This window comes from Bufo bufo, chromosome 4 (assembly GCF_905171765.1).
Source record: "Bufo bufo chromosome 4, aBufBuf1.1, whole genome shotgun sequence".
Lineage (NCBI taxonomy): Eukaryota > Metazoa > Chordata > Amphibia > Anura > Bufonidae > Bufo > Bufo bufo.
In genome coordinates, this window is record NC_053392.1 from 53340801 (window position 1) to 53367673 (window position 26873).

Sequence of the window (26873 nt, forward strand, 5' to 3'; positions counted from 1 at the left end):
CCTTAGTGCCTCTCCCGATTATCGAGACTGCATTTGAAAGAACCGCTATGGATCTCGTAGGCCCAGTACCGAAGTCCGCTAAAGGGCACCAACATATCTTGGTAGTCCTAGACTACGCGACTTGGTACTCGGATGCAGTGCCACTATGACATACATCGGCCAAACTCATAGCAAAGGAGTTAATGGAGATGTTCTCCAGAGTGGGGATACCTAAAGAGGTTCTGACTGACCAGGGGACCCCTTTTATTTCCAAGGTCATGCGGGAACTCTGTAAGTTGCTGAACATCAAGCAGATACGGACGTCCGTCTATCACCTAGAAACTGACGGCCTAGAAGAAAGATTTAATAAAACGTTAAAAACCATGTTAAAACGAGTAATGTCTAAGGATGGGAAGGACTGGAACCTACTTCTGCCCTATCTTATGTTTGCAGTGCGAGAAGTAGAGATGTCCCGAACTATTCGCCGGCGAACAGTTCCTGGCGAACATCGATTGTTCGCATTCGCCGCGGCGGGCGAACATATGCGATGTTCGGTCCGCCCCCTATACGTCATCATTGAGCAAACTTTGACCCTGTACCTCACAGTCAGCAGACACATTCCAGCCAATCAGAATACCCTCCCTCTCAGACCCTCCCACCTCCTATCAAAAAGCAAGGACAGAATCCATCTTAGATTCATTCTGAGGCTGCAGTGTTAGTGAGAGCAGGGAGAGTGCTGCTGCTGCTGAATTAATAGGGAAATCGTTAGCTAGGCCAGTGTTATGTGTCCACTCCAGTCCTCAAAGACTTATCTGATCTGCTGTAAGGACAGCGTTCTGACAGCACCCCAAAAAGCCCTTTTTAGGGCTAGTACATCAGTCTGCTTTTTTTCCCCTCTGTAATATAATTGCAGTTGCGTGCCAGTGTGTGTCAGGCCCACAGAGTGTACTGTGCCCACTGCCAGTGCCCACCACTCATATCTGGTGGCACAGTAGCTTGCAGATAAAAAAGGAATACAATTTTTTCTCTGTAATATAATTGCAGTTGCCTGGCAGTGTGTGTCAGGCCCACAGAGTGTACTGTGCCCACTGCCAGTGCCCACCACTCATGTTTGGTGGCACAGTAGCTTGCAGATAAAAAAAGAACACAATTTTTTCTCTGTAATATAATTGCAGTTGCCTGCCAGAGTGTGTCAGGCCCGCAGAGTGTACTGTGCCCACTGCCAGTGCCCACCACTCATATCTGGTGGCACAGTAGCTTGCAGATAAAAAAGGAATACAATTTTTTCTCTGTAATATAATTGCAGTTGCCTGCCAGTGTGTGTCAGGCCCGCAGAGTGTACTGTGCCCACTACTCATATCTGGTGGCACAGTAGCTTGCAGATAAAAAAGGAATACAATTTTTTTCTCTGTAATATAATTGCAGTTGCCTGCCAGTGTGTGTCAGGCCCACAGAGTGTACTGTGCCCACTTCCCACCACTAATATCGGGTGGCACAGTACCTTGCACGCATAGTAGCACTAATCTAAAAAAAATGACAGGCAAAGGCAGGCCAACCCGCAGGGGCCGTCGTGGTTGTGGTGCTGTGATTTCCTTTGGCCCTAGAATGCCGCCCAGTGTTCAGAGGCCACGTACCCTGAACTCGAAAAGTTCTGAGGACATAGTTGACTGGCTAACACAGGACACCCAATTATCTACAGCTTCCGCTCGGAACCTTGACGCACCATCCTCCTCCAGCTCAGCTTCGGGCACCTCTCAAGTTACCACTCGCCCACCTGCCGCCACCACCAACACTAGCACCACAGCCGCTTCACTTGATCTGTCAGAGGAGTTATTTACACATCAGTTGGAAGAAATGAGTGATGTGCAACCATTATTGCCAGAGGATGTAGATAACAGGGATATGTCTCAGTCAGGCAGCATTACACACATGGACGTACGGTGAGATGATGATGATGTTGTACCCGCTGCTGCTCCCTTTGCTGAGTTGTCAGATACAAGTGAAGCGGTTGATGATGACGATGTGTCCGTGGATGTCACGTGGGTGCCCGCTCGAAGATAATAAGAACAGGGGGAAAGTTCAGATGGGGAGACAGAGAGGAGGAGGAGACGAGTTGGAAGCAGGGGGAGGTCGTCGCAAGGAGCTAGTGGCACAGTCAAACAGCATTTATCGGCACCCGGGGTCAGCCAGACAGCACGCCAATCAACGCATGCTGTTGCCACCACCAGAATGCCGTCATTGCAAAGCTCAGCAGTGTGGCTTTTTTTTTTTGTGTGTCTGCCTCTGATAACAGCGATGCCATTTGCAACCTGTGCCAAAAGAAACTGAGTCGTGGGAAGTCCAACACCCACCTAGGTACAACTGCTTTGCAAAGGCACATGATCGCACATCACAGACGCCTATGGGATCAACACATGATGAGCACAAGCAGCACACAAACTCAAAGCCACCATCCTCCCCCTGGTCCAGCATCTTCAGCCACGTCAACCACTGCTGTCCTCCTTGCCCCCTCTCAACCACCCGCCACTCCGCCTCTCACCTTCAGCAGTTCCTGCCCATCTGCCCACAGTCAGGTGTCCTTCAAGCAAATGTTTGAGTGTAAGAAGCCAATGTCACAGAGTCACCCCCTTGCCCGGCGTCTCACAGCTGGCTTGTCGGAACTCTTAGCCTGCCAGCTTTTACCATACAAGCTGGTAAAGTCTGAGGCCTTCAAAAAATTTGTAGCTATTGGAACACCGCAGTGGAAGGTATCGGGCCAAATTTTTTTTTTCACAAAAGGCAATCCCCAACCTGTACTCTATTGTGGAAAAGGAAGTCATGGCATGTCTGGCACACAGTGTTGGGGCAAGGGTCCATCTGACCACTGATACCTGGTCTGCAAAGCACGGTCAGGGCAGGTATATCACGTACACTGCGCATTGGGTAAACCTGCTGAGGGCTGCCAAGCATGGAATGTGTGGCTCTGCAGAGGAGTTGGTAACACCGCCACGACTTGCAGGCAGGCCTGCTGCCACCTCCTCTACTCCTCCTACTCCATCCTCTTCGCTAACCTCCTCGGCTGAGTCCTCTTCTGCTGCTGCGTCTTGCTCCACATCAACTGCACCCCCTCAGGTCCCCAGGGGCTATTCCACATCCCGGATACGACAGTGTCACGCCGTCTTGGGGTTGACTTGCCTGAAAGCAGAGAGTCACACCGGACCAGCACTCCTGTCCGCCCTGAACGCATAGGTTGATGAGTGGCTGACCCCGCACCAATGGAGATCGGGCAAAGTGGAGTGTGACAACGGATGCAATTTGTTGGCGGCATTGAATTTGGGCAAGTTGACACGTGTGCTGTGCATGGCACATGTGTTGAATCTGATCATACTTGTGTTTTACATTGGTCATAGGACCATTGGTTGCCTGCTCTTGACGTGCACTTATTTATTTTTGTGTGTAATCTTAATTGTAGTAAAAATTAACTTTTATTTCGTTATATTTAATATTAACAACTAATAACTAGCCTACTTAAATAGTTAATTTAAAACTATCACTAGTGGGCCCTGACGGTGCTGCACTATATATATTTTAATCTGCTAACAGCCGTTTGGCAATTGGTAACTGTGGCTTTGTTCAGCTGGCTATTTGCCTCTTGGTATGCTGAAATGATTGCCAGTGTCCACTATTGCAACAGTTGTAACTCATTGCCAGCAGGCTTTGCAGTATTGGTGCTGTAGTGCACTGTATTGTGACATGGATAGCGATACAAGTGCTGCTGTAGCTGCCTGCTGCCTATCCTGTTACTGAAAACGGTTCAGTGGCGTTCTGATTACAGCACAATCACTCTTTGTGCTGTCCGGGCGGCGCAGTCACTTGATATGCTATATTCTGCTATTTCGTAGCTAGCACCTTCATAGTCGGCCCTACTGTGGTCTAAAATCTAAATGCTGCCTCCCGACATGTTTCGCCACAGATATGGCGTCCTCAGGGGATCGGGCAGTGTGTGAGGAGAGTGGCGTTCCCGGGTACATTTTCAAATGTACCCGGGAACGCCACTCTCCTCACACACTGCCCGATCCCCTGAGGACGCCATATCTGTGGCGAAACATGTCGGGAGGCAGCATTTAGATTTAGACCACAGTAGGGCCGACTATGAAGGTGCTAGCTACGAAATAGCAGAATATAGCATATCAAGTGACTGCGCCGCCCGGACAGCACAAAGAGTGATTGTGCTGTAATCAGAACGCCACTGAACCGTTTTCAGTAACAGGATAGGCAGCAGGCAGCTACAGCAGCACTTGTATCGCTATCCATGTCACAATACAGTGCACTACAGCACCAATACTGCAAAGCCTGCTGGCAATGAGTTACAACTGTTGCAAATAGTGGACACTGGCAATCATTTCAGCATACCAAGAGGCAAATAGCCAGCTGAACAAAGCCACAGTTACCAATGCCAAACGGCTGTTAGCAGATTAAAATATATATAGTGCAGCACCGTCAGGCCCACTAGTGATAGTTTTAAATTAACTATTTAAGTAGGCTAGTTATTAGTTGTTAATATTAAATATAACGAAATAAAAGTTAATTTTTACTACAATTAAGATTACACACAAAAATAAATAAGTGCACGTCAAGAGCAGGCAACCAATGGTCCTATGACCAAATGTAAAACACAATTATAAATGCCTCTACGTGCACTGGGTATACACCAATGTAAAATAGAATCTGATCATACAACGCTTTGTGCATAAGTACCCAGGCTTACAGGACGCCCTCAAGCAGGCCAGGAAGGTGTGTGGCCATTTTTTAGGCGTTCCTACAAGGCTATGGCGCACTTTTCCGATATTCAGCAGCGAAACAACATACCAGTGAGACGCTTGATTTGCGACAGCCCGACACGTTGGAATTCAACACTCCTAATGTTTGACCGCCTGCTCCAACAAGAAAAAGCCGTCAACGAGTATTTGTATGACCGGGGTGCTAGGACAGCCTTTGCGGAGCTGGGTATTTTTTTGCCACGTTACTGGACGCTCATGCGCAATGCCTGTAGGCTCATGCGTCCTTTTGAGGAAGTGACAAACCTAGTCAGTCGCACCGAAGGCACCATCAGCGACATCATCCCATTTGTTTTCTTCCTGGAGCGTGCCCTGCGAAGAGTGCTGGATCAGGCCGTAGATGAACGTAAAGAGGAAAAGTTGTGGTCACCATCACCACCAGAAACAGCCTTATCAGCAATGCTTGCTGGACCTGCGGCAACGCTGGAAGAGGAGTCTGAGGAAGAGGAGTCAAAGGAGGAATGTGGCTTTGAGGAGGAGGAAGACCAACCACAGCAGGCATCCCAGGGTGCTCGTTGTCACCTATCTGGTACCCGTGGTGTTGTACGTGGCTAGGTGGAAGAACAGACCTTCAAGGAGATCAGTGAGGATGAGGAACGGGACATGATTAGCTCGGCATCCAACTTTGTGCAAATGGGGTCTTTCGTGCTGTCATGCCTGTTGAGGGACCCTCGTATAAAAAGGCTGAAGGAGAATGACCTGTACTGGGTGGCCACGCTACTAGACCCCCGGGATAAGCAGAAAGTGGCTGAAATTTTACTGAATTACCGGAAGTCGGAAAGGATGCAGCAGTTCCAAAACAAGTTAAAAAATATGCTTTACACAGCGTATAAGGGTGATGTCACAGCACAATGGGAATCTAACAGGGGAAGAGGTGAAAGTAATCCTCCTCCTACCACGACCACGCCGGCAAGAGCTTTTTAAGTCCTACGCATCGCCACAGCCCTTCGGGGTCCACCCTCAGAGAACGACTCGACCGACAGGTAGCAGACTACCTCGCCTTAACTGCAGATATCGACACTCTGAGGAGCGATGAACCCCTTGACTACTGGGTGTGCAGGCTTGACCTGTGGCCTGAGCTATCCCAATTTGCGATAGAACTTCTGGCCTGCCCCGCTTCATGTGTCCTGTCAGAAAGGACCTTCAGCGCAGCAGGCAGTGGCGTACCTCTAATATAGGCAGACCACGCAGCTACTACGGGGCCCGTGGAAGGAGGGGGCCCGGAGAAGATGTAAAGCCCTGCCCCCTGATTATACTACAATAACAATAGAAACTGCTTGAGTCCCTATCTGGGGCTCTGGTGGGCCCTGCTTCCCCTGATCCAGACATCCCAACCTGCAAAACCTCATTTCAGGGAGGTGTACTTCTCATTTCAGGGAGGTTTTCTTTTTTTTTCTTTCACAAACTTTTTATTACATTTTCCAGACATATGCAGTATCTGCACACTTTGCTCTATGGTGTGGAGGACTGGGCTCATTACCCTGCCACAAATTATCCTATTTATGTATATGATTAAAGGGATTCTGTCACCACCTATAAGCCCTGTGAGCTAAACATCTGCTCATGTCCAGGGTAGCATTCTGATTTCTAAGGTGGCCTTATGAAAGCCATTTGTGGCTTTATTCTGTGGAAAAACAGGTTTTACTAACCTGTCAATCACTGAATTAAGGTGCCCAAGCAGGGGAGGTCTGTGGATTCATGGTGCCCAGCCGCACGCATCGCCGTTCGTGCCCAGCGCCGCCTTCTACTCCTCAGTGCCGCCTCTCCCTCCCTCCCCCTCCTCCCGCTTTGAGATCCCGCGCGTGCGCACAGGCTCAGCCTGATGCGCCGTTGCGGACTGCTGGCATCGGCTTCTTCTTGCACTGTGCGCACGCACCGAGAAGGGGACACTGCTACAGGTTGCCGGAAAGGTTTACTGCGAGTAAACTAGAGATGGGAAGTTCGGATCTTTTACATGAATCGGTTCATTCGCTGAGCCGACAAGAAGCAAGTGAACAGAAGCTTAGGTTGCGCAATGCGCATGCGCGGATGCTTCGATTCACTCGCTGAGTCGCTGAGTCGGCTCTTGGTCTGAGTCAGGAAGTTTATTCTTTAAAACCCTGTGTGTAATTATCTACCCCAGTGTAGGAAAAAAACAAGCATCCAGGAGGGTGTGAATTTAACACTGGGGTAAATAATATAATTAAAATGGAGGGTTAAATGTGTAAATGTATTTTAAAAAAATACATCTCTCTCAATAGTTCTATAGCTACTGAATGAGACAGAAGAAGGGATGCCTTTAACATATATATCTCCTTGAGAAGCCAATTTGACCCTAAAGGGTTAATTCAACCTGTAATGTAAACTCTGTGTCCTGTCACTTCTCTTATCTCTCTGCTCTGCTATCAGTGAACCTTTCCGGGATATATTGTTTCACATGCGGGTGTCAGGGAGCCGCTGTCTAATAGCGGGAGACTCCCTGAACCTCCGGGAGACTTGAGATCCCTGCCTGATCCCAGGGCCCCTACCCCCTTACAAACTTTGTGTATGTTTCTGTGGCTGCCGTAGATACAAACTGTCCCCGCTGTAAGCTGAGCTCTCTCTCTCTTCTGTCAGCCGACAGATACAGAAACAAGAGAGAGTGAGGACTGCTGCTCCCATGTGAGACACCACGCTGGCCCTGCCTATCTCAGTGAAGACTGACTGCCGGACAGGACCCTGTGAGTGACAAGAAGTTCGTGACCTGGTTGTTGGAGGGGGGCAGTGATTCTGCCTTCCTAAGCAGCAGAGACCAGAGTTGCTTGTTTTTTTGGGAGGGAAACACTTCTCTATATAAGCATCAGTAGCAGAGTTCATGGCAGGGGTCAACCCCTTGAAACTCTGCTTGCGGCTGTTTATATACAGTACATTGTGCCCTAGACAGAATCCCCCTCCCATGTACTCTGCCTGGTGCACACTAAGCATCACAAGCAAGCAGAGTTAATGGCTTAAAATATAAGGATTTGTGTGTTGTTTTTAAATATTTATAATTTAAGAATAGGGATGACCGAACTTCTGTTTTCAAGTTTGGTGTACAAGGTTCGGATTATCTAAGAATTCTGTTATGGATTCCGCTAACACAGACCATTAGTTATGGTAGCGGAATCCATGACGGAATTCTTAGATAACCCGAACCTTGTACACCAAACTTGAAGACACAAGTAGTTCACTCATCCCTATTTAGGAATTCATTGTAACCAGTTGGGAATAAAAAAAGAATATGCATATATACACATATATACACACACACTAGTTGAACCTGAACAATATACACGCACACACTGTCCTCAATATACAGTAATTATAATATATATATATGTATAGCGCCAATACAGAGAGGGGCATTATATGTACTGCACTGGGGGCCATTGTGTGTGTGTATGTATATATATATATATGTATATATATATATATATATATATATATATATATATATATATATACTTCAGGGGGCATTATATATATTATAGAAGGGGCACTGCAACAGGGTTTTATAAAATACTGGGGCCACTAGGGGCTTTAAAGGGGAGCCTTCTTACTGCTGGGGGCACTATAGGGGGGTATTATTATTAAGTACAGTTAGAGATGAGTGAATTTCCGCTTATGAAATTCGTTCACACTTTGTTTTGTGGTGAAAGGTGAATTGCATTATCGATTCCATTACCACGGACCATAACGCAATTCTATGACGGAATGCATAACGGAATGCCTTTAGAGGCATTCCATTATTCATTCCATCATAATAGAAGTCTATGGGCTGCAAAACGGATCCGTCCCGATTCCGTTATGCAGGAGAGGACTCTACCTCCACACTCTGTCATTGTGCCACTCTGTGGCCTCCTGATGCTGCTGCCACTTCCACTCATAATGGAAACGGAACGGATCCATTTTGCAGCCCATAGACTTCTATTATGATGGAATGAATAACGGAATGCCTCTAAAGGCTCCGTTATGCATTCCGTCATAGAATTGTGTTATGGTCCGTGGTAATGGAATCCATAATGCAATTCACCTTTCACCACAAAACAAAGTGTGAACGAATTTCATAAGCGGAAATTCGCTCATCTCTAAGCACAATATAGAGGACATTACAAATAAAGTGGTTGTTTTGTGTGGTACTGTAGGGCCACTATTAATATTCAGGGCAATCTAAGAGCACTATTATAATGGGGGGACTATCTTTATGGCAGTGTAATTTGTATAGTATTTGGGGACACTGGGGAGCACATAGTCCACAATATTGGGGATAGCAGCAGGATGACAATGTTCGGGCACAAGCAGGGGAAGGATGATAAGAAAAGTGAGGAACCTAAGATGTCTGTGTGCTGAACTCTGCAGAGACAGCAAGAACCATTATATATATATAAATATATATATATGTATATTTTACATAAATTGTTCTTTATATTTGTGGAGGGAGAGAGGGGCCCAATGCCAAGTTTTGCTATGGGGCCCCATGATTTCAATGTACGCCTCTGGCAGCAGGAGGTATTGTCACTGAGAAGAGAAGTCGCCTAGGTCAAAAAAGTCTATATTACCTCACCTTTATTAAGATGAATGAGGCATGGATCCCGAAGGGACTGACAGTGGGGGATGCATTTGACTAAAAAAGGCCTGATGAGATGCCTTGGGCTAAAAATGGTCCACACGCTGCTGTATTTAATCTCTGCATGCCGGATGACTTGCGTGACTTCTCCGCCACCAACTACAGTAGGGTTCAAGCCGCAATGTTTTAGTGCACTTTCTGCCTGGAAAACATCAATTTTTCTGGCCGCTGATACAGCAGCGGCTACAACAATACCTAATTTTACAGGCATGTGTACATGCCTAATTTTTCTGGCCTCTGGTGCTGCACTGTGGCTGAAAAAACAAAACAAAAAAAAAAGGCACATACATGTGTCAATTCCCCTTCGTGATCGTTACCTTGTTGTGGTGAAGGGGCTTGCGTATCACAATGAAGCGACCACCTCTATGAGTGTGTTGGCAATGGCAATGTTGGCACACCCCAGAAGATAAGGTCGTTGCTTCATTGTGAACAGACCAAAAGCGATCGGCTGGATAATTTTGCATAGAAAAAACATTAATTTTCTTTGTGATCATCTAAGGTGATCATTAAAACCTACTAGGCCAACAATGGGCCCACACTGCAGAATCATTGTTTTCTGGGTCACTTAACTGTCACTGAACGACCTCAGCACGACCATAGGCTTTGAAAAACCGCCATCGCCTGCAATCTCCCAAACGTGCGCACGAGCACAGTCATCACTACACCAAAATTTATGTCATGAGTGTGTCAACTATTGACAACTCTTTGCGGTTGTCTAAAATCTATTCCATACACGTCCCCTGATAGGGGACGTAACAGGGATTAAACTGATAAGAATAGTACTACTTAACACACCACTCATATAGGGTGGCATAGTACATTGCACGGCGTTCGCGCAGTGCCCCAAATTGTAAGTAAGAGGACCAACCAAGCATCTTTTTCCATGTCCCGGTTCCTAAAATCTATTCCATACACTGGCCCCTGATAGGGGACGTAACAGGGATTAAACTGATAGGAATAGTACTACTTAACAAACCACTCATATAGGGTGGCACAGTATATTCCACGGCGCACGCGCAGTGCCCCAAATTGGAAGTAAGAGGACCGACCAACCATCTTTTTCCATCTCCCGGTTCCTAAAATCTATTCCATACACCGGCCCCTGATAGGGGACAAAACAGAGATTAAACTGGTAAGAACAGATTTTTTTAATTTAAAAAAAAGAGGACAGCCTCTGCGGAGCTGGGTATTTTTTGTCCGCGTTACTGAACGCTCATGCACAATGGCTGTAGGCTCATGCGTCCTTTTGTGGAGGTGACAAACCTGGTCAGTCAAACCCAAGGCAACATCATCAACCTCATCCCATATGCGTTTTTTCTGGAGCGTGCCCTGCGAAGAGTGCTGGATCAGGCTGTAGATGAGCATGAAGAGGAAGAGTTGTGGTCACCATCACCACCAGAAGCAGCCTTGTCGTCATCGATTGCTGGACCTGCGGCAACGCAGAGAGAGGAGTCTGAAGAAGAGGAGTAAGAGGAGGAAGGTGGCTTTGAGGGGGTGGAAGACCAACCACAGCAGGTGTCCCAGGGGGCTTGTTGTCACCTTTCGGGGACCCTTGGTGTTGTACGTGGCTGGGTGGAGGAAGAGACCTTCAATGACGTCAGTGAGGACAAGGAACGGGACATGGCTAGCTTGGTATCCAACCTTGTGCAAATGGGGAGTTTGCGGTTGTGCAAATGGACTGTTTGCGGTTGTTTGCGGTGCGTTAAACGGGGAGTTTGGTCTGTCAGAGTTTGGTCTGTCACTGTGAAGCGGGCGTAACCCTTACACTACCTGATCGATACAACATCATACCTGATCGTATACACACACTGGATGTTTTAAAGCACGATATTCCAAACAATTTAGGAATGTTAGGTGATTTATGCCCTTTATGGATTAAAACCCGACTCTGCGTCAACTACGTAATTTTCCATGGGAGTTTTGCCATGGATCCCCCTCCGGCATGCCACAGTCCAGGTGTTAGTCCCCTTGAAACAACTTTTCCATCACTATTGTGGCCAGAAAGAGTCCCTGTGGGTTTTAAAATTCGCCTGCCTATTGAAGTCTATGGCGGTTTGCCTGGTTTGCCCGTTTGCAAACATTTGTGGAAATTCGCGTTCACCCGTTCGCGAACGGAAAATTTTATGTTTGCGACATCTCTAGCGAGAAGTGCCCCAGGCCTCTACTGGGTTCTCGCCCTTCGAACTTCTATATGGCAGACATCCACGTGGTCTGTTGGATATAGCCAAAGAGGCGTGGGAGCAACAACCCACACCATATAAATGCCTTATTGAATATGTTACCCAGATGCAGGAATGTATGGAAACCATGTTGCCGCTGGTAAAGAAACATATGGAGGCAGCTCAGTGAGCTCAAAGTCGGGTGTATAATCGGCAGGCTCAGGTCTGGATATTTAACCCGGGAGATCGGGTTTTGGTTCTGGTACCGACGGTGGACAGTAGGTTACTGGCTAGGTGGCAGTGACCCTACGAGGTACTCGAAAAGTTTGGAGAAGTAAACTACAAGGTACACCAGCCAGGGCGGCGGAAGCCAGAGCAGGTGTACTATGTGAATTTTCTCAAACGTTGGAAAGATAGGGAGACCAGTACTGACGATAGCCCGCGGCCGAGTTTTCTAGGAGGAGAGGTTCCAGTCCCTCAGTCTGATGTAAAGGAAGCGGTTGCAACAGTGAATATTCTGAAAGCCTCTCCTCCAAACAGACTCAGGAGGCCATGGAGTACGTCAGCAGGAACACAGACGTGTTCTCAAGCCTCCCTGGACGCACTTCCATAATCCAGCATGACATTGTCACTGAGCCTCAGGCCAAAATCCGGTTGAAACCATACCGGGTACCTGAGGCTCAGTGAAAAGCCATCTCAGAGGCAGTGCAGCTAATGCTGCAACTAGACGTCATTGAGGAGTCCATAAGTGAGTGGGCCAGTCCGATAGTCTTAATACCAAAGCCGGATGGGTCGTTACGATTCTGTAACGTTGTCCGGAAACTAAACAAAATCTCTGAGTTCGATGCGTATCCCATGCCCCGGGTAGACGAGCTGATTGAGAGGCTAGAACAAGCCCGGTATTTTTCTGTTTTGGACATCACCAAAGGGTACTGGCAGGTACCCTTAATAACGGAGGCTGCCAAAGAGAAAAGGGCCTTCATTACACCGGAGGGGCTATACCAGTATAATTTGTTACCCTTTGGTATGCATGGCGCCCGCCACTTTCCAAAGGCTAATGGACATTGTGCTGCGACCACATCGTCGGTACGCTTCGGCTTCCCTGGACGATATTGTCATCCACAGCACCGACTGGGAAAGTCACCTGGCCAAAGTGCAGGCTGTAGTAGACTACCTTCAAAAAGCTGGACTAACCGCTAACCCAAAAAATGCACGATAGGGTTAGAGGAAACTAAATACCTGGGGCATGTCATTGGGCGTAGAGTGATCAAACGCCAAGTAAACAAAATAGAGGCAATAATAAATTGTCCCCAACCTGTGACCACTAAACAAGTAAAGTCATTCCTAGGAATGATAGGCTATTGCTTTAAATTTATTCCCCACTTTGCTACTGTAGACGCGCCATTGACAGGGTTATTAAAGGGACGCAAGTCAGTGACGGTTCACTGGAATGACCGGGCGGTAGAGGCTTTCTCCTCTTTGAAGTCGGCCCTTTGTGGGTCCCCGGTTTTGGTGACGCCCGACTTCAAGCAGGAATTCATAGTACAGACAGACGCCTCCGAAGTAGGCCTTGGTGCTGTACGGTCTCAGGAAGTCAATGTGGAGGAGCATTCCTTTGTCTTCCTAAGTCGCAAGCTCACCCCAGCCGTGACCAGGCACAATATAGTGAAGAGGGTGCCTGGCTATCAAGTGGGCACTCGAGTTTCTCCGCTATTATTTGTTGGGGAGAACATTCCGCCTGGTGACTGACCACTCCTCTCTCAAGTGGATGAGCCAGGCCAAAGAGAGAAATGCTCGAATCACCAGGTGGTTCCTGTCCTTACAAAACTTTAAGTTCCCTGTAGAACACAGGACAGGCCGGTTGCTGGGAAACACAGATGCCCTGTCCCGAGAATACTGTATGGCATGTGTTCACCCCCTCAGGGTTTAACAAAGGGGGAGGTATGTAAGAAGGTACAAGGAATCATTGTGGATGATAGGTAAGTGTCACCGAGGTTCCTGGCCTCGTTGGAGTAAGAGCCGTTTTTTATGTGTCAGCAGCAGTAGCTGTTTGACACCTTGATACTTAGTATGGCTGTAATAGCTGATCCAGGACGGCTCTTACTGGGAGTAGTCAAATTGCTGGGTGGATGACTACTCCCCATGTTCCAGGCCGGGTTTTGCCAGGCATAAAAAACAGCCAGCACTGCCAGGTGGAGAGGATTATCTCCGTCTGACAGTGGAGCTCATAAGGTCTGTGTGTTGTGATCTGAGGGCTGTGTCGGGATCCGCGGCTTGAACCGGGCTGGAGGGCTCAGACCCCTGTGAGGGTGAACAGGCCACCTAGCGCCTGCATGTGGACTTGACAAAGCAGAACTTCCAACAGGGTGTGAAGTAACACCTAGGAGAAAAGGTGACTGTTTTGTATATGAAATTTTCATGTGTGTAAACGATCACCAAGCAACTTGCGTTTTTGTTTTTGCTTTTACGTGTGAATAAACACTGATGTTTTCAACAAGAACTTGTACTTTGTCTCTGTGCTGCACCCGCTAATCCTAACTACCAAAGCGAATCCCCACAGTACTGACAGCCTAATTGTCACTATTTGGCAGAGGGATGACTACTGGCTCACCACCATGTTAGACCCTCGCTACCGTTCCAAAATGGGGGCCTTTTTTACACCTGCTGAGAGGAAGGACAAACTGAACTACTATAGAGACATCCTATGTAGTCAGTTGGCCGCTGCCTATCTGCGCCATCATCCATCCTCTCGCACGTCTGACCTCTGACCGGGGTGGCTCTCTGCACTCACGTTCCACTGCCATGGCTGCTGAGGGAGGGGGGTTGGCAGGAGCAGTACCAGTTCCATCAGCAGCAGCCTGAGTCTAGAGTCGCTGATGGGCAGCTTTCTTCACTCACATAGTAAAGAAACTACTCACCAGCAGCTAGACATAGAGCAGAACCTGAACCAGCAGGTGGTGGCACACTTGGAGTGTACAGTACACTGCCAGCCATCATTGAAGATCTGCTGGACTACTGGGCAGCTAAACTGGATTTGTGGCTGCAACTGGCCAAGTTTGCCCTGGAAAAGCTGTTCTGTCTGGCCAGTAGTGTGGCATCAGAGTGGGTGTTTAGTGCGGCGGGGGCCATAGTTACCTCAAGGAGAACTCACCTGAACACCTAAAATGTGAAGAGACTGACCTTTGTCAAGATGAATCAGGCGTGGATCAGCCAGGATTTCCACCCACCATTGCCTGATGCATCAGATTAGATTATTCATGCTGCCTTACCCAAACCTACACAAAAGAGAACGGTTTCTTCTGACTACCTGCCTCAGCTACTATTCTAATGCTGCCACCCGCCTGATGCCACACATCTGATGCCAAGTGCTCCTTCTTACACCCACCATTGTCAGCAGGTACTGTTAGAGCCACCCAACACCCCATCCTGTCAGCGGGTTACTCTGTGGTCTCCTCATGCTACAGCTGCTGCCACCTCCTCACTATGTCACCTTGTCACTCTGTGTTCTCCTCATGCTGCAGCCACCTCCACACTATGTCACCTTGCCACTCTGTGGCCTCCTCATGCTGCTGCTACCACCTCACCACTATGTCACTGGGCCACTCTGTGGTCTCCTCAGGGCCGGCGCCACCTGTAAGGCGAAATAAGCAGCCGCCTAGGGCGAAATTTAGCAGGGGGCGCCGGCCCCGTGCGGTTTTAAAAAAAGGCGTTGGTTAAGTGGCGGTCCTGCCGCAAGTTTTTTTTTAAAGTACGGCGGCGGGCTCTCCCCGCACCGGGCGGCTGCCGCACTGCCCGGGCTGGCGTGTCTATGATTGTGCACTGCCTGGGCGCAGCCTGAAGAGAGGGACTGACAGGAGGGAAGCGCCTCTAATGTAGCGTGGCCGAGCTCTGTTTGGTCCGCGGTACAGGAGCTTTTGTTTCCTGTACCCGGCCGGACTGACAGGAAGTGCTCACTTAGTGTGCACTTCCTTTCAGTCCGGCCAGGTACAGGAAACAAATGCTCCTGTACCGCGGACCGAACAGAGCTCGGCCACGCTACACTAGAGGTGGGGGGGAATGAGAGTGACAAGGGAGGGGGGAAATGAGAGTGACAAGGGAGTGGGGGGAGGAAATGAGAGTGACAAGGGAGTGGGGGGTGAAATGAGAGTGACAAGGGAGGGGGGAAATGACAGTGACAAGGGAGGGGGGGAATGGGAGTGACAAGGAAGGGGGGGAAATGAGAGTGACAAGGGAGGGGGGAATGAGAGTGACAAGGGAGGGGGGAAATGAGAGTGACAAGGGAGGGGGGGGAATGAGAGTGACAAGGGAGGGGGGAATGAGAGTGACAAAAAGGGGAATGAGAGTGACAAAAAGGGGAATGAGAGTGACAAGGGGGGGGTGAGAGTGACAAGGGAGGGGGGGAAGAGAGTGACAAGGGAGGGGGGGAAAGAGAGTGACAAGGGAGGGGGGATAAGAGTGACAAGGGAGGGGGGAGAAGAGAGTGACAAGGGAGGGGGGAGAAGAGAGTGACAAGGGAGGGGGGAGAAGAGAGTGACAAGGGAGGGGGGAGAGAGTGACAAAGGAGGGAGGGGGGGGAGAGTGACAAAGGAGGGAGGGGGGACAAAGGAGGGAAGGGGGACAAAGGAGGGAGGGGGGGACAAGGGAGGGAGGGGGGAAGAGAGTGACAAGGGAGGGGGGGAGAAGAGAGTGACAAGGAGGGGGGGGGGGGAGAAGAGAGTGACAAGGGAGGGGGGAGAAGAGAGTGACAAGGGAGGGAGGGGGGAGAAGAGAGTGACAAGGGAGGGAGGGGGGAGAAGAGAGTGACAAGGGAGGGAGGGGGGAGAAGAGAGTGACAAGGGAGGGAGGGGGGAGAAGAGAGTGACAAGGGAAGGAGGGGGGGAGAAGAGAGTGACAAGGGAGGGAGGGGGAGAAGAGAGTGACAAGGGAGGGAGGGGGAGAAGAGAGTGACAAGGGAGGGAGGGGGGAGAAGAGAGTGACAAGGGAGGGAGGGGGGAGAAGAGAGTGACGAGGGAGGGGGGGGAGAAGAGAGTGACAAGGGAGTCCCCAGAGCCAGACCAAGAGCCAGACTTCAGCCAGAGACCAGATCATCTTATTGTGCTGGTGGTAAGTAGAAAATGCAATATGTTTATTATTTAATTGTTTAGTTATTAATACTACATTGGAAACTAATTTACCTCACATTAAAAGGACACTATAATCCCAGAACCAGTACAGTTTAATGTAGTGGTACTGGTGTCTATAGCCTGTTCCTGCAGAGAAAAGACACTGTGCAGTACTGGTGTTAAAGGAGCACTATAGTGCCAGGAAAAAAAACTCTTTTTCCTGGCACTATATAGTTATTAGGAGTGGGGCACCCTCGTGTCCCCCTCCCACTGGGCTGAAGGGGTTAAAACCCCTTCAGCCACTTACCTTTCTCCAGCGCCGTCACTGGGAACTCTTCTCCCCGATCCTCCTCTCAGCTGCGAATGCGCATGTGCATTCAAAACTATGTTCCGCGTCTTCCCACTGTAATTTTCACAGTTAGAATCGCGGAAGCACCTCTAGCGACTGTCAGGGAGACAGCTACAAGAAGCTTGGTTAACCCTAAGGGAAACATAGCAGTTCTTTTAATTGAAATGCTGAGAAAGGGGTGGAACATATGTGATGTCATGATATGAGCAGATCATCTGATAAGGGGGGGGAGGGGGGCAGCAATATTTATCTTGCCTAGGGCGGCAAAAATCCTTGCCCCGGCCCTGGGTCTCCTTATGCTGTTCTCCCACCCTCCCCACTCCATAGCTGGGTCACTATTTTGCCTTTTTAGCCTGGATGACATCACCATTTATTTGACCCTTCTTCTGATCTGTCAGAAGGAAGGAAAAATGAGACGCACAGTGGATCCTCTCTGTGTAGCAGCTGTAAGGCCTGTATGGTCCCCTCAGAATTGGACAGGATCAGGATCCATTTTTTGGGGGTTATTGTTCTGACAGATCAGAGGAAGGGCAAAATAATCAGTGATGTCAACACAAACTTACAAACTTACTGCTGACATCCTCTCCACTCTGTCGGGGGGGGGGGGGGGGTTCTCTACTTGTATAAGCAATAGAACAGGTTCTGACATCTATGTAGAATCAGCTGACGACAGTGTAAAAGGCGTGCGCTTCTTCTTGGCGCTAACATCGACCTGTAAGGCTGAGTTCATACTTGAGTTATTTGGTCAGTTTTGGCCCTGTGACTGCCCAAATAAGTGATGTGTGCAGTGATTCTAAGAGTGACACCTGTCATCTGCATGTCATACTGACTCACAGTATTGTTTCACTACCACAGCAGACTCCCTATGCGTGTTACTGCAAGGCACAGTGTTCTTCACCAGTATACAGGCTCTCTGCAGTCACGAAATAGTCGTTTTTAACGCAAATCGCCGCAAATAAATTTGCATCGAATCAAATAGTTTCGGAAAATTTGGCGAAACAGCCGAATGAAATTTTTCAAAAATTCGCTCATCTCTAATCAGGATAGGTCATCGATATCTGATCAGCGGTGGTCTGGCACCCCCACCGATCAGCTGTTTGAAGAAGAGGCGGAGCTCCATGCACGTGCTGCTTCCTGCTCATTACACTGCCCATCATCTCGGACGTTGCAGCATTGCAGTGTAATGACAACTACTCGCTCCGTTCACTTCAATGGAGCGAGTACTTGTAATTACACTACACCGTGACTCCACAGGAGACAATGAGTAGTGTAGTGAAGAGGAAGCAGTGCTCGCATGGAGCTCCACTTCCTCTTCAAATAGCTGATCAGCAGGGTGCCAGGTGTCGAACCCCGGTTGATCTGATATCGATTACCTATAGTGAGGATAGGTCATCAATAGTAAACAATGGACAACCCCAGTAATGTGCAGCCTGATGGATGAGCAGAAACCAGTCTGTGTCCTGAGGATAGGTCATCAACATTATTATTGCAAGATATCTAAAAACCTTTTGTCCTGTCTTTTTTTTTTTCTAGGATTTTCATAATTCCCATTCACCATGGACCTGATCACAGTTCTGCTCTGGATCACTGTCATCTTATTTTTGGTTGTTGCTTTTAAGAACCAGAATCAAGAAAAATACAAAAAATTCCCACCTGGACCAAAGCCTCTACCGATCATTGGAAATGTTCTCATGCTGAACATGTCAAAGCCTCATAAATCATTTCTGGAGGTAATACACAAATTATGAAATACAATGTGTCCTTCCTTACCTTTGTTCTTGGCTCAACATATCCATAACATGAGGTGACAAACTTTAAAAAAAAAAAATATTTTTATTATTTTAGATACTCTGTGACAAGCTGTCTATACTGTGTGTCGCCACCCATAATTCAATATTATTTATATTTTAAAAAAATTAGAATTAGGAGGAGTTTGCTCCAGGATTAAGAAAATATGACTGCTTTCTTGTAGACACTGTACCACAATTGTCGACAGCTGGGTGTGGCAGCATCACGGAGCTGTAATACCAGATACAACCCATGGTCAGGGTGGCACCCTTTCTAGAAGAAGGCAGTCATGTTTTTTTGATCCTGGACAACCCCCTTTAATCAGCACAGAATTTTTAGTCTATTTAGATAAAGGAGGGTATTCATTTGAGAATTATTCCTGATGTATTATTGTCTGCTGTATTTTTTTCCTTTGTGGGCCAGTTATGACCTCTACATCCTCCTATAGCTGGGTAAAGAACTACTTGTAGCAGCTATGAAGCTATTATTTAGTCACAGAGTCACCCAGGCATCATAGAATTGCATAATCTCTGCTTTCTCTGTGGCTGCTCATAGATTTTTTACTGACTAACAGACAACAAAAGAAGTATAAACAGATACAAAACTATAGTGCTTAATATACAATAGTATTATGAGATGCAATGTTTTTGTTATGGGCAATGGTTGTGGGACCACTGTGCCAATCAATGGATTTGAATTTAGGCTAAACCTTTAAGATCTTATCCTGGAGGCTCTCTAGTTTTCATCTTTAATCCTGTCACGTACAAGGAACGGGGCATCAAATTGTGCCGACCCAACTACTGTCCTGCACCATGACTAGAGCTTGACTCCAAGGGATAATGCCACTCCACAACTCAATCTCACCTACACTAAGGTGGCTATTTGAGCCAAGCATGTACCTCCATACAGTCCACACAGCCACAACACACACTGCCACATCCTACAGAATTTCAGGCCCAACACAAACATCCACTGCTCACAAGCAGGCACATGGTAACACCACCTACACTTAGGCCTCATGCACACAACCGTAGTTTGTTTCTGCGTCCATTCCATTTTTTTTTGCGGATAGGATACGGACCCATTAATTTCAATGGGGCCGCAAAAGATGCGGAAAGCACTCTGTGTGCTGTCCGCATCCGTTGCTCCGTTCAGTGATCCACAAAAAAAATATAACCTGTCCTATTCGTGCTTGCAAAAAAACGGTTTACGGACCCATTCAAGTCAATGGGTCCGCAAAAACAGCAGATGCACAAGCTGTCTGCAATTATCACAAGATGCCACGTTGGAATGTGGACAAGTTAATTACGTTGGTGCAGGAGCGTCCCGAGCTGTGGGACAGCCGCAACAATATGTACCACGATCGGGTGGATGCATCGTGGGAGCAAGTGGCCCGTTGCATGAGGCCTTCAGAATGGGAGAAAGCACATAGCAGAGGTCGGGTTGATTTAGGTAAGTGCAAGCTATGTCGTTGTTGTGTCCTGCCCCTGTGTTGTCCCTAATTATTTTACAACTACATAATTCAGGTCATAATCATGTCCCTTTTGTGGCCAGCGTTAATTATGTACTGGCCTGTGCCTATTTTGATCCTTCCAATTTTTTCAAACACCACCATGTTTTAATGGATGTCCTGACTTTAGCTACAGCACACATTAGTAATGTCTACCCAGCATTAACACTTTATCGTTTTGGTCACATATGGCCCTGTTGTAATTGTTATTCCAACATCTGTCTCCTTTCCATATAAAGTATTATTTGCAAAAGGTCTACAACAAATAATCTCCTCCTTTAATGCAATTATTGTACCTTGGATCCGCTGCTTCACATGAGTACCACAAAGTACTGTCCGACATTGGTCTGCTGTGTAATTATGTTTTCTTTGGATGCTCATGTACGTTTTTAAACACTGAAGATACCCACACCTGGCCTACTGTACCATGTGCTGTGCATTCTCACCTTTTAGAATTGTTTAGATATGTTTTTGGTTTGGTTGTCATATTTTATTATTATTTTTTTTACAGTTTTTTGTTATAATTGATGAAATGATACATTTTTAGGTCATGTTTGATGTTTTCACAGTCAAGAAGACAAAGACCCGGTGGAACAGCTGCCGGGACCAGTTTAGGCAGGAGCTCACAGAAAAGGGCCGCAGTGGGCTGGTGGTCTCCAGAAAAGGCCTTATATGTACACCGAGCAATTGCAGTTTCTCAGCCCCGTCATGGACTTGAGGCCGTAAATTATTTGTAAACATAAAATACTGTTTGTAACGGTATATGTCATTGGCCAGTACCATGATATAGCAGACCTTTCTTCCGGGTTTGGTGTGCAATATATGATGGCGTTGGCCAATTACAAATGTTTTATTTTAGTCACCAGATGCATAGTTCTCCCCTTTTGTAGGCGCTTTTTCATAATCAGGGTGACCGATTGTTGTCACTCCAGAAGTTTTTTTAGCACAGACTTGTGTTCACACATTTTTGTTAGTTATTTTCCAAAGGTGTAGCTGTTAAGACAGTTGAAGGGGACATTCGCTTGATGTGTGTCCAAGCTGGTGTAAACACATGCTATTTTAAGTAGCGCGTATTTTCACACTAGTTGATGCAAGAGATGCCTTTCTACAGTGCAAACTAGATGAAAAAAGCAGTTACATGGCCACTTTCTGGACTCCTTGGGGCAGAAAGAGATGGCTTAAACTTCCATTTGGGGTTTCCGTGGCACCACAGGTCTACCAGCGTAAACAACATGAACTATTGAGTGGGCTTCGTGGAATTGAGCCAATAGCTGATGACATTCTTATAGTTGGCTGTGGTAACACTGATGAAGAAGCTGAGCGGGACCATGACGAAAAGTTAATAGCGCTAATAAATCGTTGCAGACAGGTGATGCTGAGGCTTAGCGTGAAGAAATTGAAGTTCAAGGTGCAAGTAGACCTTTCCATGGGCATATCCTGTCTTCACAAGGCTTAAAAGCTGACCCGGACAAGATTAAAGCTTTTGTGGACATGCCACAGCCTGCTGATGCCAAAGCAGTACAGAGATTTATTGGCTTTGTTACATATATACCAAAATTCCTGCCACATTTATCTGAGGTGTGTGAGCCGTTAAGACGACTTGTAGACAGAGATGCGGTTTGGCCCTGGCTTCCCAAACATGACCAGGCGGTAGAGGATATCAAACGCTTGGTCACCTCTGCACCAGTGTGGAAATTCTATGATGTCACTAAACCTGTTGCCATACAAAGTGACTCTCGCAAAAATGGCCTGGTTTGTCTTTTGCAGGAAGGTCAACCAATTGAATATGCGTCCAGAGCTCTTTCACCAGCTGAGCGAAACTATGCTCAGATTGAGAAGGAATGTTTAAGTATTGTATGCCAACGCTTCCATCATTATCTCTATGGGTGGGACTCCATTACAGCTGAGACTGACCACAAACCTCTGTTAGCCATATTCAAGAAGCCCCTTTTGTGTGCTCCCAAGCGTTTGCAGCGCATGATGCTTACCTTCAGCATTACAACCTCAATGTTATCTAAAAGCCAGGAAGTGAAATGTATATTAGCGATGCTTTGAGCAGAGCTACGTGGGATAATGTGGCACCTGGAGGTGAGCACGAGCGTCAAACAATTTGTCAGCTGCAACAGGAACAAATTTTCTTTGCCGACATCAATCAAGCAGAACTATCTTAATGTCACTGCTCAGCGTCTGCGGCAACTCATACAACACACTGACGGTGATGCAACGTTACAAGCTCTGAAATACGTTGTCTTGAGTGGATGGCCAGATGATAAGTTAGTGCAATGAGCAGGATACGGGGTATGCACACTGACGCCAAATTATGCAATGACTGGGTCAGGTGTAGATGATAGTCTATGTTTTGTAGTTGTTGGTGACGCCAATTGCAGCGTGCACAGGGTACTATCACAGGGCCCTCCCAAGGTATTATAATGCAGGTCCCAGGTTAGGAATGCCAGAGTGGTGTGATTTCCTATAATGTCTCTGTATGGTGATGGTAATGGTGTCAACTGTCTCTCCTACCTGGGTACGGCCCGACTCCTGGCTCCTGGCTCACTTGCAATAAATTGAGTGTAGTGATAGTAGGAGTAATAGAGGGATTTTGCAGCAGAAATTGAGATCCAGACATTTGGTAAAGTTCAAACTCGTCTTTACTGAAGATAACTTTCATCCAAGAAATGTACAGCTTTGGTCTTAGGTCCCAGCAGGTTTTCAGCAATGGTTGGCAGGAATTTATCTTCTGCTCTATCAACCTGGATCTTGTAGGAAAGGACGTCTGCCTGTTAGCTCGAAAACTGTGGCAGGAATTTGGCTTCTGCACTTTCCTTATATCTTCTGCTTTATGGGGACTGACTAGCTGAGGAGGAATATGGCTTCTCCTGGGTCTCTGGACTTTACTCAGTTATATTCACAGGGAATGCTTTCTTCCTGGAACTGGAGGTTGTCTCCTTGCTTGTGTCATCCAGCTGAGGCTGCAGGACTCAGGCTGGGAGTTGTAATCAATGTCTCAGCCAAGAAAAGATCCTTGCTTTGTTCCCTATGCAGGGGAACTCCTGAAGACTAACACACAGCCTTCCCCAACAGGGGTGGCTGGCACACTCTGCCTCTAACTTCCTTCTTCACCCAAACTGCAGGATGTGGGCACATCCCACTCTGCTCACAGAGGGGAAGCTAAGCTGGAATGAAACATTCCAGCTTAGATATACTAAACTGTAACTAGCTCCTTACCAAGCCATTGCTGCCACCTGCTGGTGAACATGGAAAATGACAACAATAATTTACATTTAACAGGGTTTATGCACATTTGTGAATGACATAATGTAAAATCATATCGGATGACAAGGTGAAAGCTCTTAACAGATTGTAGCGGGGTAGAAGAGTTTCGTAACACAACTCTGGGGTGTTACAGTAGCAATTCCTGTAACTCTACGGGAATATTGGTCCTTCAGAGATGAGATCAGCGTACAAAATGGTATCTTATACAAAGGCCCAAGGGTTATAGTGCCTAAATCGCTAAAAGCAGAGATGTTATTACGAATACACTCTAGCCACATTGGAGATGAAGCATGCTACAGACAAGCTTGTAATACTCTTTACTGGCCTAACATGCAAGGTGAAATCAAAGATTTTGTCAGTAATTGTCCCATCTGCAATGAATATGCCCACTTCCAACAAAAGGAAACTATGATGTCGCACGAGATACCGACACGTCCATGGCAGATAATCAGTATGGACTTATTCAACTACGCAGGCAAAGAATACCTGATATTAGTTGACCACTATTCGGACTTTTAGGAAATCGACCTTCTTCCTGATTTGTCCACTGAAACCAGAATTAAGCGGTGCAAGGCTTAGTTTTCCCGTTATGGCCAACCAGATAAAGTGATCTCTGATAATGGCCCTCAGTTTTCAAGCTTGCAATTTAGAAGATTTGCAATGTAATGGGAGTTTGAGCATGTTACTTCCTCACCACGTCATCCATAGGCGAATGGCAAAGCTGAAGCAGCTGTAAAGATTGTTAAGAACTTATGCAAGAGAGCACACAGTGATGGTAAAGACTCATGGAAGGCCATTTTGCATTGGAGAAACACTCCAACCGAAGGCATGGATAGTAGTCCGGCACAAAGACTGATGTCAAGGAGGCTAAAGACTTCCTGACCGGCAGCGAATAAGCTTCTGGAACCTTGTGTGGTACAAGGTGTTACAGAAAAGTTAAAGTTTAAGAGACAAATGTCAAAGGCTCAATATGATACATCGGCCAGGGATCTGCCAGAGTTGATTATTTGAGAACAAATCCATATGAAACCCTTACCTGGGGATCGAACAGGTCGTTGGAGAATGGGTACTTGTTTGAAAAAAGTTGCACCACGCTCGTATCTAGTGGACGTTGCCGGAACTCTCTTTCGTCGCAATCGTGTGGATTTACGAGTGGCAGAAAAACCTAAGTCGCAATATCTCATTGATAAGCCAGTCTCGCTTGGTATAACAGGGACACATGTGCCCATTGACTGTGAGGAATGTACAGAGGTGGGGCCACAGACCAATGGTACTGGCAATCCTGAGCAAGCTAGTACATCTACCAGCAGCCACGCGCAGGACATGCCAGTAGGAGGTAATAAGAGCCCAGTAACTACCGAGAGGGCTAATAGACTCTGTCTACAAGGACCAGTCGTCACCCGTAGTGGCAGATGTTTAAAACCACCTACGTATGAGACTTAACCTATAGAGTATCAAATGCGTTATTGTTATCTCTCTTCAAAACTTACAATGTTCATTTATTAACACTAAAAAGGGGGAGATGTTATGAATGTAATGTTGGTGCACCACTTCCTGTTTCCTGTTTTCCGTTTGTGGCAGTTGCTCCTTTCTTTATGTTATGTTACCAACATGGCTCCTGTGCAGTAATCCCGCGTGCTGTGTTTATTTACATCACATGAAACATTAGGCTGAGAATGATGGGAGTTGGAGTTTAGCAATAGCTGGAGGGCCACAGGTTGGGCAGAGCAGATATAGAAGGTCAGAATATCAGCTATGGAATTTGTAAATTTGTTTTGGCCTATAACAAAGCAACAGTCCTTCAAAGGTTGGATTATGTAATGTGTCCTTAAATGTTTATGGAAAACCTGAAGATTTTTGAAACTTATGTGATCTATCTCGGCTCACCTTATTGTAGACATACAGCACTATGTTTCCAATAATGCTTTTGGTGTTTTGTAATGTTATTTTGCCATAATGTAATATATGTTTTCATATCATTTCTCTATACAGTACTGTGGACAGTCTGGATGACCCAGAGGATTCTGACTTGGGAGGGGGGGAAACACCAGCAGTCTTTTCACCAGCCTCATCTCCTGCACCGTAAATTTTAATCAATTTTTATCAGTAACAAAGCAAGGTTAACAGCCAAACAAAAGAAAGGAGCGCCATGAGGTTTTTGGAGGGCAGATTTCACTGGGATCATTTTAAGTTGCCATGTCCCATTTAAAGACCCTCTGATGCACCCCTAGAGTAGAAACTCCAAAAAAGTGACCCCATTTTGGAAACTACGGGATAAGGTGGCAGTTTTGTTGATACTATTTTAGGGTACATATGATTTTTGGTTGCTGTATATTATACTTTTTGTGAGGCAAGGTAACACAAATAGCTGTTTTGGCACAGTTTTTTTTTTTTTGTTATTTACAACATTCATCTGACAGGTTAGATAATGTGCTATTTTTTTAAGAGCAGGTTGTTACGGATGCGACAATACCAAATATGACTACTTTTTTTGGTTGTTTGTTTCAGTTTTACATAATAAAGTATTTTTGAAAGAAATATTTTTTTTAGTCTATCCATATTCTGAAAGCCATAGTTTATTTAATTTTTTTGGGCGATTGTCATATTTAGGTGCTCATTTTTTTTCAGGATGAGATGATGGTTTGATTTGTACTATTTTAGGGTGAGTATGACTTTTTGATCGCTTGCTATTACACTTTTTGTGATGTAAGGTGACAAAAAATAGCTTTTTTGACACCGTTTTCTTTGTTTTGTTTTTTACAGTGTTCACCTGAGGGGTTAGGTCATGTGGTATTATTTTTTAGAGCAGGTTGCTATGGACGTGCGATACCTAATATGTCTACTTTTTTATTTATTTAAGTTTTACACAATAAAATTTGTATTTTGAAACAAAAAAAAATCATGTTCTAGTGTCTCCATAGTCTGAGAGCCATAGTTTTTCTATTTTTCGGGCGATTGTCTTAGGTAGGGGCTCATTTTTTGCGGGACGAGGTGACGGTTAGATTGATACTATTTTGGGGGGCATATGCATTTTTGATCGCTTGGTGTTGTACTTTTAGTGATGTAAAGTGATGTTTTTTTAGCACAGTTTTTATTTTATTTTTTGGACGGTGTTTACCTGAGGGGTTAGATCATGTGATATTTTTAGAGTCAGTCGTTACGGACGCGGTGATACCAAATATGTCTGTTTTTCTATTTTTTTTTACAATTTTATGTGTTTTATATTGGAAAGGGGCGTTTTATTTTTTTTATTTTTATTATGGAAAACACAT

At 46.4% G+C, this 26873-nt stretch overlaps 1 protein-coding gene across 3 annotated transcripts in view; it reads left to right on the forward strand.

Annotated features, from left to right (window-relative positions):
• The window catches only part of LOC120997238 (cytochrome P450 2K4-like), a 74776-nt gene that overhangs the window by 8372 nt on the left and 39531 nt on the right, over positions 1–26873 (forward strand). For 2 of the 3 annotated variants that reach the window (XM_040427239.1, XM_040427240.1), the window contains exon 2: positions 18564–18760. In XM_040427239.1, coding sequence (XP_040283173.1) covers positions 18587–18760 — 174 coding nt within the window. In that variant the 5' untranslated portion in view covers positions 18564–18586. Of the gene's footprint in view, positions 1–679; positions 692–7621; positions 7626–18563; positions 18761–26873 lie in introns of those variants that run through there. The other variant, XM_040427241.1, reaches the window with a different exon arrangement.